This window comes from Fundulus heteroclitus, chromosome 8 (assembly GCF_011125445.2).
Source record: "Fundulus heteroclitus isolate FHET01 chromosome 8, MU-UCD_Fhet_4.1, whole genome shotgun sequence".
In the NCBI taxonomy this organism is placed as follows: Eukaryota; Metazoa; Chordata; class Actinopteri; order Cyprinodontiformes; family Fundulidae; genus Fundulus; species Fundulus heteroclitus.
In genome coordinates this window covers 21,722,393-21,737,834 of record NC_046368.1, presented here as the reverse complement: position 1 = coordinate 21,737,834, position 15,442 = coordinate 21,722,393, and the positions used below count along the sequence as shown (strand labels likewise).

Below are 15,442 nucleotides of genomic sequence, written 5' to 3'. Positions count from 1 at the left end.
TCAAACCACCCTAAATGATGACAAACAAATTATTATGGTTATGTTTATGCACTACTGTGAAATGAATAGCTAGATTTTAGGAAATGCTTTTTTACAATCCAACCCCCCCCCCCCCCCCCCACACACACACACACAAAAAAGAGAAAACCAACAACATCAAAAACCACACAAACACACATGTTTATCTATTTATTTATCATCTTACCTCAAGTCCCGATGGTCCCGGTGGCCCGATTGGACCCTCGTCTCCCTGGAAACAGAGGAAACAGATCTCAGCCCAGCTTGTGTTTTGGGAATATCAATCTGCCGCTCGCCTAAAGTCAAAGGCGGTCCCATGAAACGTCCATGTCTTCCCTTGATGTTGTCTGTCAGTCTTACCTCCAGGCCTGGGATCCCTCGGGGCCCCGGTAAGCCTCTGTCTCCTAGTTTTCCCTGGATGGGTAAAAGGGAGATAAACGCTGAAGCTGGCATTCTTTTAACATGAATGTCTTCAGCCAAGGTATCCTAATTACTACAAAGCTAAATTGTACTGGCTTCACTGTTCAGTAGAAATCACTGCTGTGCCTCAGCAAGGACAGGGTGGAAATGTGATGTACTGTTTTGCACTTTAGGTCAGGGTTGTTGATATAGCTTAATGTGTAGAGACTGAGAGGATGGTTTAACTCACCTTTGGTCCTTCGAGGCCATTCTCTCCTGGTGGTCCCATGTCACCAGGGAAACCCTGTTAAAAGTGATAAGAGAACTGACCTCTGTTTGTTTCTGAATCACAGATAAATATCCTCAACAGAGCCTTTAAGGGTCAAACACTAACCTCAGGGCCTGGTGGTCCTGGTGCACCATCAGGACCTTTGTCTCCTACTTTCCCCTATCAGAACAGTGACAGAATGTAATGAAATACATTTGCTTTAATGCTGTGCTTATGTGCAGATTTGAAGTGCTAACGCAAAGAAAGTAGGTGTGGTTATTGATCAGATTTTTATTTGAAATAATACTCTAACCAAGCCAGGGGCATAGGAAGACTTTTTACACTAAACTCACCTACAGTCTCATTTGATCAAATGACACTTCCAGGTAAAGTCTATTTATGGTTCATGTAGGTTTGAAATGGTAGGACAGAAAAAAAGTGCTACAACCAGTGTTTTTTTTTTTTTACCTGACAAGCATACATTAAAGCCCAAATAGGATTCCTGCCTCCGGCAGAGTTAGATTTGTAATTATTTTCATTGAACTAAGAAATGTGCTTCTGATGGAAGATGAGAGAGCCATCAATCAAAAAATAATGAAACATTTCTTTTTAAATATCAGCTCTAGTTTACATTATGTGAAAAATACCATGCTGAAGGCCAGCTTTTTGCATGTCTTTACTGATATATTCACAATTTATCTTTCACGGTCCGCTACAGGTAGTAGAAGTTGCCATTGCCCTAATCTTCAGCTCCCTCCCCAGTCAGACTCGAGTCTGATTGGGGCATTTCAACATGTTACCATTTGCTCCATTCAAAAGAAGCATTTCTGGTACATTTAAAAGATCTTAGCTGCAGTGCGTTAACAGCAAATTTAACTTGCCGTGTATTTGTTGCCCAATTTTCCAGTTGTTTTAAGCTTTTAAATTGTTGTTCTGACCACAGATGTGGTCATCTTTAAGTCCATCCACTTGCTCTGCTTGCTTAATTTGTACAGGGTTGGTGCAGGATTCTGGAGCCCATCTATTGTGGTCATTGGTGAAGAGGCAGGGTACAACCTGGACAGGTCACCAATCTATCAAAGGGTTCACTTTTAGGTGAATAATCATTTGCATTTAGCCATTTCCTGACTTATTTGGCACAACACATATTTGCTGTGCTGTAATAGCATGTTCTCCAGTCTTTGCCATTTTCAAGGGTGTCTGAGAGAAAAAAAAGGGCTTCGTGGAGGTATCAAATCATATGTATACCCCAGGCAAGTCACGGATAACTAATTCAAAGTTCCTGAACATCAATTTAAAGAAGTGAAGTAGAATTTTAAAATGCTTTGATTACATTCAAGTTTGAGACAACTTGTTTTAGACGGCAATAAATCACAGTACAAGTTAAGCTTTTAACCTAACCCGTCTTGATGAAATGTGCAATGTAAATATTTCAATATATGATCTTTGTAAGTGTAGCCGCGTCAAATCTAACCTGTGGTCCTGGTTTCCCACGAAGGCCCGGCAAACCTGGAGCTCCTTGGATACCCTAACCGGGTCGAAAACAATACATATTACATCTGAGACAAAGACTTAAATAGGCATCCCAAAAGACAAAACAAAACACCTGATTTCTTTTGTAAGGAAATCGACGTTAGTCATGCATGATTTTGCTCCCTACTCCTCATCTCTGGAGGCCTCTTTGTGCTCCGTTAGACCAGACTTTCACGTAGACACACACACAGAGACGAATGTGAAAGACTGACATAAGACTTTCCATAAGGTGGACAGCAGACATCTGGCTAAGTCCTTCTGTGGAGGCAGCAGTGCAACAAAGGTTGTGCAACGAGGGACATGCATGATTGGAGGCAGTGCATGTGCAGAGAAGGGGCTAATGAGGTTTAGTCACCAGGGGGAACTGTATGAGAAACAATAAGAGCTTTTTTTAGTGTGAAATGTGTAACAGAAGTTACCAACCTTATCTCCTTTGTACCCAATCTCCCCCTGCTCTCCAGGAATCCCAACGTCTCCCTGATATTGTAAGGAAGGATGCAGATGCACGGGGGATGATGGATGGATGGATTTTGGACAAAAAGAGAGAGAAATGGAAGATGAAACATTAGGGAGGGACTGTAAAACTCTGCTGTATCAATCACACTTGCCTCCTTTTTTTTTTTCTTTCTCAACACACAATACAAATTAGTGCGTCATAAATTGCCACTGTCAATGAACAATGAACACAGTTTTCAAGGTTTTCATGTGGTGTCGATCTGTCTCCTGAAAGGCAGAGACAGCAGTCGCTCCAGCCCCCCCCCCGCACCACGTGTTTCAGAGAGTGAGTCAGGTTTCAACAAATTGAAAATTGCAGAGGTATGCTCATTTTAGCTCTACTCTGAATAGAGACAGCCGAAATGATATGTTTCTATTGGTGGTGGACGACACATTTCCGGATCTTGATCTATGAGGTTTTTCTCCTCTTTGTTAGTTGGTTAAACTACTGATTTTTTTTCTGGATGTCAGTCAGAAAACAACTTAAAATGCTAGAAAACCCTCGTTGAGCATCATTATGTTATAGATTCTGCAAACACTGATATATTCATTTAACTCAGTTTAGTTCAAAAACTTAAAGTAACTTTACGATTCATATCCTTTCATATTCAGTAAACATAAAATGTCTACACTTCCCTATTTTTCCTTATGTAACGATATTCAACCAGGCTTAGCCATACCGTTACTTCAAGTGTGATTTTAACAGATGCATACTCTTTTTAAGCCAATTAAAGTCCAAATTCAGTTCAAATCAACCCAGCTCACTCCAGTTCAGTTCCATCATTTGATCTCATTCAAATCCAAATACCTGAAGCTCAATGTGCTCCTAATACAATACTCTAGAGCACATGTGTCAAACTCAAGGCCCATGGGCCGAATCTGGCCCGTCGAGGCAATTTATCCGGCCCTCCCAGAGCCAAAAAAAGGCATATCATGTTATAAAGTAGAGGCATATATACTTTTAATGTGTATAAAGGGGCTAAAATTATGCCTCCAGTAGCAAATGTTTTTTTTTAACTGTGTAGTTACAGCATCCTGCCACTAGATGTAAGTTTTCCCACAACACATTAAAAAAACCCCGAAATGTCCAAAAAGAGAAAAAAACGATGCAGAATGATGAGTTTAAAGTGCAACTGATCCCAATATCAACCTTTTTTGTAGATAAACTGTATAAACTGGGCATAAGGGTGCTACTTTTATGTTACTGTGCATTTTAGAAGTATCGTCTATACACGTGCAAACGGCCCTTTTAATGACTTCATGATGCCAAAGTGGCCCGATATAGAAATGGGTTTGACACCCCTGCTCTAGAGCTTTATTTGCCTCTCATGTTGTAATAATGTTCACGTTCTTAAAAAGTTCCAAAGACTCAATATTTTAAAGCTGAAGAGAACTATTATGTTTCAGGAAGTAAAGCTCACCTGACTGGAAAGCTCAGTTGAACAAATAGTGATTTAAATTTTTAAAAACAAAATGAAATTAGGATTCTTCTTAGTTTCTTCTTACTTGATCAAACCATAGCTTGTTTGTGCTGTATATCATAAGGGACGGTTTTTCTTATTCTGTTCCCAAATGTGATCCTTTATATTGCGATTCCCGGAAAAGGGTAAGATTTCTCACAAATGTAGGTCAGAAAAATAACGCGAGGGGCTAATATTTCAGAAAACGTTCAAGAACTTTGCTGTAGCAATGCCGTGGGGGAAGAAAAAAAAATCGGTTTTAGTCACATTCTAGTCAAGAAATGAAATCCCAGTGAAAGTGTGCTCGATATCTAAACAATGGCTGAAATGGGTTCATCTGAACACAAAGAATACACAATCATCACATGCCGCATAAAAAAACACAGGCCAATAACAGGAATATTCAGATCACCTTATCACCTTTCAGTCCTGGTTCTCCAGGATTTCCGGGTACCCCCTGGAACAAAGACCAACATGCAGGTTAGAGTTACGACCCGCAGCTCGATCGCAGGAACATAGATCAGGGGTGGGCAGTCCGGGTCCTGGAGGGCCGCCTGTGTTAAGACGTTTCCCTGCCTGAACACACCTCAGTCACATGGACCGGTCATTAGCTTACTCCAGCAGAACCGGTGGCCGGCTGAGGAGATAAGTCAGCTGTTTTATCCAGGTGTGTCCCCAAAAGGACCAGGAATGACCACCCCGGCACCAGACTGATGCTTTACGTCAAACAATTTAGTGTGATCAGGAATAACTCCAACCAATCTTTTGTTTTATAACCCATGTAAGGCTACTACAAGCAAGCAAGAATTGGATCTTCCATCTGTGCGTTTCAGACATTACCTTGAGTCCAACGGGTCCGGCAGGGCCCATTTCTCCCACAGGTCCCATGTCACCCTAAAGCCGGGGAAAAAGGAGGCCAGCAGACATACATAGGGGTTCAGTTTAGTGAGAACACATGCATGAAATGCAGTTGAGCTCAAACGTTCTTTTAACACTCTCGCACATGTGAACGGCATCTAATTTTGTTTATGAACTACATGGATAAATTCATTGCTTCCAGATCGTCCCTACACTTATCACGCGGCGGAGAAGAATGCATCATAATATTTGAACACCAACAAGCCAAGATTGTGATTCATCACAAGCCTGAAATAAAGAGGGGGTTTGGCTCAGCGTGTTCAATATTGGCCTCTTGAGCAGGGTTGCATCTCCTTATGTGACAGAGTAGATTATTTAGGAATACGGCACAGAAGAGTCCCTTAAAACAAATCAGATCCATTGGCATTGAGATCTTAGATGAAGAAAAGCTTCTTTCTGGATGTTTGGGAATGTCTAATGCAGAGGAATGATGTTATTGAGTCGCGTTTTTCCAAATCTATTTCTCAAACTTCTTCACATTTTTAGTCAGAACGTTTCATTGTTCCACTGATTTTAAGCCCCAGACCAGCACACATGATACTTTTCGGTGTGTTAACTCAGTCCAGCTACAGCTGCAAGTCTTTAGGTGTATGTCTCTACCAGCTTTGCACGTCTAGAGATTGAGATTTTTTTGCCCATTTTCAAAATGCTCTCAGCTCAGTCAGGGTGGAAGGAGTGGATCTTTGAAACGCATCTTTAAAGTCTTGCTGCAGATTCTCGCTTCGATTTATGGCTGACTTTTACTGGGGCCGTTTGAAATGAACAATCTTTGATTTCAACAGCTCCGGCTGACTGTTTTCTGTCGTTGTGCTTTAAGGCTTTTTAAAGTGTCGCGGATATCTGTAGCTCCACCCTTTCTTCTCGTGGACTCAGGTTTCCCTATCCCAGCATGATACCGTATTTAATAGGGGGCGCTGGTGTGTGGAGGGAGATGCGTGGCATTTATTTTCTGCAACGCGCAGCGTTTTTCAGGCTTTTTGGTCTTTTCTGATGAAACAACCTTCTTCCGCATGTTTGCCATGTCCCCAACATGGCTTGACGTAAGTTTCTAGGTGGACAACAACCAATTGCCTCTCATTGAAAAAAAAGTTTCTCTTCTTGGCCGTCTGTCTCCTCAGTGTGCACGCTTAACAGCAGTCCTGTTGACAGATTCTCTAACCTGAGCTGTGGATCTCTGTATTTCCTCCTAAGTTCCTCTGGGTCTCTAGGCTGCTTCTCTGACCAAAGCTTTTCTTGCCCGGTCTGTCGCTTAAGGTGGACAGCCGTGTCTTGATGGGTTTGGATTTACGCCAAACCTTTTCCATTTTTGGAGAAGTTAAATAGCGTTCCATATGACGGCCAAAGCACTGGAGATTTCTGCCTTTAGCTTTTGTCCCTCCGGTTGCTTCTGCTCGGTAATGTTCTCTGACGAACCTCTGAGGTCTTCACAGAGGTGAGCTCTACGTACTAGTTAGCTGACCTTTGAAGGTCATTTGTTGCAATGGATTTTATCTAGGGGGCATCCGAGTATGGGTGGCCGAATACAAATGCATAGCGCAATATTTTAATTTATTGAAAAAAAAAGAAGCTTGAAAACCGTGGATCATGTCCTTTCCACTTAGCACCACATCACAATGGTCCATTCAATTCGCAATCCGACTGAGATTTCAGTGAAGTTTGTGGCTGGAGAGTGAAAAAAAATTGGAAAAGATTAAGAGGTATAAAAACTGTTTATTTTTTATTTATTTTTTTGCAAGGCGCCGTACGTTCCTGAACAAAAGGCTCCTGGGTTTAATTATAACCTGTCCGGCCAAGACCCAATCAAAACAGAAAGAGGAAAAGTGACTTTTGAGGACATGGCCCAGAAACGACACTACTGATGTCGCTAAATGACAGACGAGGAGAGCATACTCCTCCGTCTGCTGTGTTTGGAGCGGCGTAAACAAAAACAGCCGTCTAGACGTCTTCTGCTCGCCTTCTACTAGTGGCCAGGCTTCATTTAAAGCCGTCAGCAACAACTCAGCAGCGCGGGGTGTTGGTGTCCTTAAATCATCTAAGCGGGGGCTCGTCGCTGCTGCTACAGCATGCCGTCGAGTCGAGATGGGTGTAGAGGACATGAGGCTGGAGTTGGAGCTATAATCAACCAATCCCCCGATTACAGGCCTCCTACAACCGCTGGTGGCCCAGAATAAACCAGGAGGAGTGGCAGTGACAGCTGAGGACGGGACACAACAATAGAATCCAGTGAGACATTATTATCAGGCGTAATTATGTGGCTGTCGGGGCCGGGGAGGCATGCGGGGCAAGGTGATGGGTGGGCAGCGGGCGGCTACTGTCCAGAAATAGCTAATGGGAGGGGGGGGGGGATTGCTGTAGAGAATAAGATGCGCTGGGAGATTTCTTTTGATTCAACAAACTGCGGAGATCTGTCGCACAAGTCTTCCATATTTACAGTCCGGTCTTGGTCCTCATTTCAAATATGTTCACAGAGACCAATAACCTTCACATGGTGGGCAGTTTACCACAAAAGGACCTGGCAGTGTAAAGTGACAATGAGATAAAGGGGATGTTCTTCCAGTCAAGTCGCGTTACGTTTCATTACAGCCACCTCCGGCACAGTGTGGTACTTACCACGACCGCTTCTGTGAAGATAACATTGATAACCCGACAAGAACACAATGCACAGAAGGTCAATGGTGCCTACTCACAATTAGTCCGGGCACTCCGTTCGGACCTGGGGCTCCCATTTCACCCTAGTCAAAGAGGAAGAGGAAGATGAAGGCAGCAGGAGAAGCAGAAGTTTTTTTTTTTTTTTGGGTTATTGGCTCTTTAAAGAAGCAAAAACAAAAACTAAAAAAAAAATGGGCAGAGAAGTGGCTGAGTGTTCACTGGCGCTTATGAGAGGGGGCTGTGTGCATGTAAAGGTGTGTGTGTGTGTGTGTGTGTGTGTGTGTGTGTGTTTGAGGTAAAGGTGTCTGGGGTCGGTGAGCCCCATCGCCTCGGTCTGGCTTTTCCAAATATGCAGGTCAGTTTCATCTCAAAAGGGAAGAAAGAGACCTTCATAGGTTACAGAATGCCCATCTTAATGATCACGGTAGCTTAATTTCTTCTTTAAAACTTCGGTTATGTAACATTACTTGTTTTATTTTATTCAATAATAAGTCAACAACTCACAAATAAACCATTCAAACATTAGCTGCCAGTTCAGTCGTCCTGTCCTGTTACTGAATGACTCCTCCTTCATCAGGGTTGAGTAGTAAAAAAAGAACAAGAAAGATGGAGACTTATGCAGAAATATGTCATGTTTTTGCCCCTTGTTATTCTTTTTTTTGTGTTGTTGTTAGAATCTAAGCAAGGGAAATAGATATGTTAATAGGCCGGAGTCATTAGAGTGCATTCACTGATTTCCAGTTTGACTCCTTGTCTTTGCTGCGCAACGATACTGTTTATTGAGAAATGTTGCTTATTAAATGTTGCTTATTATTAACAAATATATATTTATTGAATGGATTTGTGTGTTTGTGGGTGGGTGCATATGCACATGTTTTCAAAGTGTACATGAAAAAAAACAAACAACTAGGCATAACTTTATAATAATAACTGTCCCATTCCTAGTTAGAGGATAAAATGTACTTTCAGGAAAAATAAAAGCTACAAATCTAATGAGAGAATGAAGCATAAGATGTGCCTGATCTACAAGACTAAACCATTAGGAAAGTGAGGTAAGTGTTTTTTGTTTTCTTGAACCTGAATGCGCCTCATGTTCATTATTTAGTAACAGGGGGTCAAACTGCAACTAGCTGACCGGTTCCTATTTTTCCCCCTCGGGCAGAAGTGGCACATTCGTAAAAATGAAAGTGAAAATAAGCCCCGAAAAGTTTAATACAATTAAAAATGTTGATGTCTTCCACATGAGCAGAACCACGTTACTCCTCGTGTGTTTCGCCAAACTCGAATTACTGAATTAGGCGCGATTACTCATGCTGACATTTTGTTACGTCACTCAGTGTTCTTGGATGTCGGGTTGTAAAAGGGCTGCACGCGCGGTGGTAGACAGCTTACAGCAGTGCATGGAAAAGCCTTCTCTGCAAACTGCTCACCACTTAACAGTGTTTTTTTTTTTTTTTTTGCAAATTAGGGCCAATTTGAATTATTCACAACCGACTAAAAGCACGAGATGAAACTGAATGCATTAGTAAATCTTGTGCAGAGTAACTTCAAAACAAAGCAGAAAAGACAAATGGGTAAGAAGCCACATTAATTTAACCAGCTGCTAAGAAAAGCAGAGAACTGTATGTCTATGTCTGCTGCTGGGAGTTAATCTCTCGCAGCTTGTGTGTGTGTGTGTGTATAAAATGAGGACTGTCTGTGGTTTTATGTGTGTCATAGATGAATTGGGGAACATACTGGCTCTCCATCTGGTCCAGGTGGCCCTCTCTCCCCAAAGTCCCCCGGAAACCCCTGAGAACAAAGAGAAAAACTTTAATTCATTGAAATGATTTCACATGTAAGAATTGATCTTGCTACCACTTGGGGGCGACAGAAACACGTATTTAAGTTCCTTAGATTGACAGCATGACGTTTTTTTTTTTTGTTGTTGTTGTTTGTTTGTTTTTAGAGGTCGGATGCTAATTATACATCCACCATTTACAGATTGTCATCAGTTTTTCACCATAATGCTTATGGAGACATAAATATAAGGTTAGGTGTGTCTTTGCTCAGTATTTGGACCTTAACGACTCTTGCAGGATGCATCGAGGAGTGAGGAAAAATGTCTTCAGGCTACATTACCGTACGTTAAAAAGTTCACTTTTAACAATGGGCTGCTGCAAATGAACACATTTTACTTTTATTTTTTAGCCTCCATCGTTGCGTTTTTTTCCCCCCAGTGCAATTCATAAAGAATCCAAATAATAAAAATAAATCTTGCAATGCCAATCTTGACTAAACATTCACATATTTAATCTTCTTGCTGAACACATGAAGCGATTGCTGTAGTTGAAGATCAATTATTATAATGTTACAAGGTCAACTGCAACGTTAAATACAACGTATAAGTTAAGAGAACGTTACGGTCCCATTAAAAGCATTAAATCTATTAACTGTAGGGTGTGCTTGGCTTGCCGCTGGTGGCGTTCACACTGCAGAGAGACAGAAAGCGAGCCAAGCAATTATTCTGTCCATTTAGCAGTAAACGGGAGGCTAATCTAAGCTTTACAAAACGCTGGAGCTGCGGCAGAGAGCAACCCCAGCTGCAGAAAGCCCTACCGCCAAGAGCCTTAAAACGGAGGCCATTCAGAAACACCAGTAATGACTACTTTCTGCCGCCGTGGCCTCGATGCATTGTTTTAACATGCTAATTACTGCGACCGCCAGATAATGTCAGCTATTTCTGTCACAGCGGCGATCGCTCAGATTAAACCGCGTGTGTATTTTATGTTAATCGCTGAGTCATCTTAGAAACACAATCCGACAACTAAATGTAGCTCTTTGTGTGTGATTATTATTATTTTATTTTTTTTAGTTCTGCGCAAAAAGGAGTTTGTCAGAGGTTTTGTTATTTGATTTGATGAGGAATAATAACACAAATCGCTGGAACTCTTCAAGAACCACCAAAGAAACACAAAAATGGGGTCAATGCATTGGGCGGATTCATTTTAAGGTAATAAAAGGGAGACGTGAGTGTCGTAGAAATCTATTAAGTGCGTCAGTGACCCGGAAGTTGACTCATAGAAACTGTTGAGAAAGGCTCTTTTACTCAGGAATGAAAAGAGCTTTTTACCAAGTGGTAAACAAATTATTCAAGAATTATATGCACTACATTTTCTGAGTGAAGTGCTATAAAAAGTTTAAAAACAGCCAATATCTTACTTCAAGCATCTTTATTTAGTTTCAATACAGATCCATAACGTGAAGCTAACCACTTGCTTGAGAGAGAGAGAGAGAGAGGCCAAGACCAAAGTGAACGTCTGTCGTCTATTTCTAGCACTATTTTACGAACCTTTAAACCACAATCTCCATCTGACAGTTGTTTACACAGAGGTTTATGATTATTTATGCTGCAGATTGGAGGCTGGAGGCAGTGCACCACCGATGATGTTCCTGAGAACTGAGCAAGTAGAGCTCCTTTTCCAGTAAAGCACAAAAATGGACTCTGAGTCAGCAAAGCTGCAGCTTGACGCTGCAGGTTGCAGAGCCTGGATTCAGAGTCAGCAGTGAACACAACGCTACTGTGATGTCTAATACACAGATTTTTTTAAATAACCCATTTTCAATTCTGCACTTTACGTGTTCACATGATGTAGGGTGTTTTATATGTTTTTTTATATTTCTACTCAATCGTTTTAGGTTTACTTTAATTAGCTTACAAATACAGCCTGGTGTGTTAAAATAAGAGGTTTTAACACACCAAAAATGCCACCCCCAAAAATGCCATAAAATGCCTAGAAAAAGCATACCCAGATTCACTTAGATGCTGCTCTTGAACCCTTCGGAGTAGATACAAAAGCTTTGTGTGTTTGCAAAGGTAACACTTTAGATTTTTTTTAACCGAGTAGTTCAATTTGTTGAGCTGGTAAGCAGTTTTTAGTTACTGAAGTTGGAACAAACGTATTATTTTTAACCACAGAACACACACGTGAGAAGAGTTTCAAGGTTCACAGTTTAGTTAAACCCGTATTTTTTTTTAGGGTTAGAGTTATCTATTGCAGGGATGATTTCAACTGCCTGAAATGTTTTATAATAATCGTACTTCAAAAAATGATTCCTTTCCATAAAAGGAATAATAAATCTCTCCCTTTGTAAATGTAAAAACAACCTTTTATTTATTAATACATTTAAACCAATTCAGGTATGTTGGGGGGGGGGGGGGGAAACTACATCTGATGAGTCTGACAGCAGGGAAAAATAGCTGCCAAAAGACGAATAAAGGCAGATATTATTTAAAAAGAAGCATCAGGTTGAAAAGGAGAACTTCTGGCAGGACACTTTGGAAAGTTTTTGCACTCCCTACTGTTTTAGATATATCTTGGTCTTCGGGAAATGACAGCATGTGTGTCTGTGTGTGTGTGCTTCCTTGAAAGAGAACAAGCATTGTGGTTATGGCCATTAAAATGTCTGGCTCAGGTTTGTGCTGTTCTCCTTTTTTTTTTTTTTTTTTCTCCTAGAAGACGTGAACGATCTCTGAAGGATCATCTTGTCAACCGTCCTCACGCTCCATTTCTCCTGCAGGAGCTATTAGATGCAGATCCCAAAGCCACAGACGTTACATAAGGCCTCCTGACACCTTATCCTCAGATCGACGGTAAACATAAACAAATCTGTGGTATCATAGTCAGCCCAGGGATGCCTCAACATACGCAACAGTTTTCATACTATATATCATCTGCAATGTGCTGCAGGCAGGGAGAAATAAAATGTGAAGACAACCGCTCAATGCAAATACTTTTAGCTTTATATGATGTGTGAAACAAGCAGAAAGAATGTTTTTATGGCAGATAACATCAGCTCGCGAGCCTTAAATAAAAAAAAACGTCTCTGCAGAGAATCCCCACGCTGCACTGAAGTGAAATGCAAAGTCACAAAAAAGCCATAATGCATTCCATACCACTTTCCTAAACACTCCTTTTTTAAAAAGTATAATTGTCACTTCTACAATCTTCACATTAGCCCCCCCCCCCCTCCTTGTTATAGTGTTCAGCAGTTTTGGCACCACAAATATCACATTTACTGAAGAGTCAATAAGCAACAGCTGCATAATGACCTCAGCGGTGGGTTTTGGAGTTACACAGTTCAACGCCTTCTTTCAAACTGACTTGAAACACTATTGAAAACAGGAAAAAAAACAACTTTACTCCAATGAAACCTTGCTATTTTTATGGATAGCAAAAATACTATCCATAAAAATACTCCCTGATACTAAAGGTTTGATCTCGAGTGGATTTATATGGTGGAAAGTTGCCCTTGAATGGGTCCCAGCTTTCGGTTGCGATCAACGCGCCCTGTATTGGTACCCCTGCTAAAGATGTATGCAAAATCCTAAAAACAAGTCGTTCTTATGGAAACTTTGCTGCTGCTTTCAAACAGTGAACTTTGGGCATTTCTATCCCTCTCTTATCCTCTTCTTCGTTGTGAGGGGTAGCATGATAAACATGCATTGTTTTCCATAGCTCGGGTTGCAGCTTTTAAAATATTGCCCATAGTGTAGATGTGTTTTGGTGAGCAGCCATTTTTTTAAAACGTTCCCTGACTTTTCAAGATCAGCAAATTTTATTGTAATGTTCTCTTGTCTTTCCCATTTCTAAGAGAAAGTATGGGCCCCTGGTTTACGCTATGTTTATACTCTAGGTAATATGGATTACTAAATAAAAGTTGCTTGACACAGGCTGACTTTAAAAAGTAAGAAAAGTAATAAACTATAAGAAAGCAACAGTTACATTTACTAATCTTGCACGTAAGCTGAATTCTCGAGGTGAAGTTCACAAACAACAATTCCTCTTGTCCCGCTCTCGCCTTAACCGTTCGAGAAGAAGCACAAAGTCCGCCAATCACGTTGCAGTGTTATGGTTTAAGGCGGGACATGCAGCTGTGACGAAAGCAAGAGCCCACAGCCGAACCAAATTAAACATGGCAGAGTGGGAGGACGCACGCATAGCTGCTGCTATCACAACTGTTTTGTCAAAATCCATGATTTCATCTTTGAAAGAAGAACGGCAAGAAGCACCTTGACTGCCAGGTTATAATTTTTTCTTTTTGGGAATTATTAGGGATGCCAATAAGAAATAGTAATTTAGTGAAACATTTTTTTTTCTTGATATGGACTTTTTTCGGAACATATTAAATATGCATAAATTAAAGTGTTCTATTTTTTTCAGACACCACGGTGCTGCAACAAAGGATGACTTCATTTCAAAGCCTTTTCTACTGTCTTTTCCAGGGTTGTCAGCAATTGAGCAGGTTGTTGGTCCTTTTTGAAAGGAGCAAAAAGCAAAATTGCATTATTTTACATAGAAGGAACTAAAAAATAGTGGCTTGAAGAGCTAAAGGTATCGTTTTAGATGCAATATGATACGACGTTACACATCAATTCTTTGTGTTGTTCTCCAGTCTCTCGTTTAAAAAGCCAGGTTTGTACTGAGCGGTTGAACGTGCATACATCCATGTGCATAGCTGCCACTCAGGGGTTAGGCCCTCCCTCCCCATAAAATGTCATCCCAGAGCAGGTGCAGGGTGGCGGAGAGCATGTCCAACGTTCTCTTGCTAACAGCACTATAAAGTTACGGGTTACTTACTTTTGCCCTAGAAATAGTTCTCCGAAATGTGATGCTGTTTTGCTGTGTATTTATCCTTTGCCAATATGCAAATACGAGGCAACAGATGCGAAGGGGAGGCGAAAAAGGGGGCCGGGTTACAGCTGGAGGGAAAGTAAAGAGAGGCGTGGCTTGTCACACATTTTGTGTTGGTCTACAGGCAGAGCTCAACAGCACACCCAGTGGTGAAATGTTGTTTATTGCTCCTTTAAAATATAGAACAGGTGAAGTTTTTCATTCTTGTTTCAATCAAGGCTCTGAATCTTAATAGGGAAGGACAGATGTGTTCAACTTTGGAGCAAAATGGTTTTTGTCATACAAGAAAAGGAATATTTGGAAAAAGGTTTTTGTTTTGAAAATATATGTTGAATTAATGTGTTTTGAACTCTTGCAGATAGACAGCCTTGAGCAAAGGGGAATTTATGCTTCAAAATTACATTGATGCCGGTACGTATGTGTTTATACTAGGGTGATGGTTCTTAACCGATGATACAATTGTTGGCACTTAGACTTTAGTGGTACTGAGAAGACATTTTGTTGTTAACATTGTAAAAAAAGGTAAATGCTAAGCTAAATAACTTAACAGCCATATGATGGAAACATCAGTGTTTAACCACACTGACATTTGCATCTCTGCAGCAAATCAGCCAGTGGTGGCTTTGTGCATACAATCTGGATCCAGATTGACTGCAGCTTGGAGGGACTGCTGTATAAGAACTCGGTGGCCCGTGAGCGCTTTGATCAGGGAAAGGCCCTATGCCACCACCTGCAACTCGAAGCCATGCCAAGATAACCTGGCACAGGTCTGCAAAGACCAAGACAGAAGGGTAGCTAGCAACATCTTAGGATCTCTAGCTTTTGTTTTTGCGTACCAACTTAGGTATAAAAGGAGAGTAAAAGAATTGACAGAAATGTTATCTCACTTTTTGTATTACAGATTCAGCGGGCTAAGACGACTGTCCTTCCTCACAGTTAATTTACGCTGGTGTCAGTGAGTACCAAGTGACATTGAATAACAATCTTTTTTTGAAAAACAGATACCCTCATTATATTTGTACCCCTTT

At 41.0% G+C, this 15,442-nt stretch overlaps 1 protein-coding gene across 1 annotated transcript in view; it reads right to left on the bottom strand.

The window, feature by feature from the left end:
• col27a1a (collagen, type XXVII, alpha 1a) overlaps positions 1-15,442 on the bottom strand; it is a 90,156-nt gene that overhangs the window by 27,088 nt on the left and 47,626 nt on the right. The window contains exons 13-22 of the mRNA XM_012867999.3: positions 9,478-9,531; positions 7,779-7,823; positions 5,014-5,067; positions 4,586-4,630; positions 2,642-2,695; positions 2,160-2,213; positions 812-865; positions 668-721; positions 379-432; positions 206-250 (exon numbers count right to left, since the gene is read on the bottom strand). Of these exons, the coding sequence (XP_012723453.2) occupies positions 206-250; positions 379-432; positions 668-721; positions 812-865; positions 2,160-2,213; positions 2,642-2,695; positions 4,586-4,630; positions 5,014-5,067; positions 7,779-7,823; positions 9,478-9,531 (513 nt within the window). The remainder of the gene's footprint in view (positions 1-205; positions 251-378; positions 433-667; positions 722-811; positions 866-2,159; positions 2,214-2,641; positions 2,696-4,585; positions 4,631-5,013; positions 5,068-7,778; positions 7,824-9,477; positions 9,532-15,442) is intronic.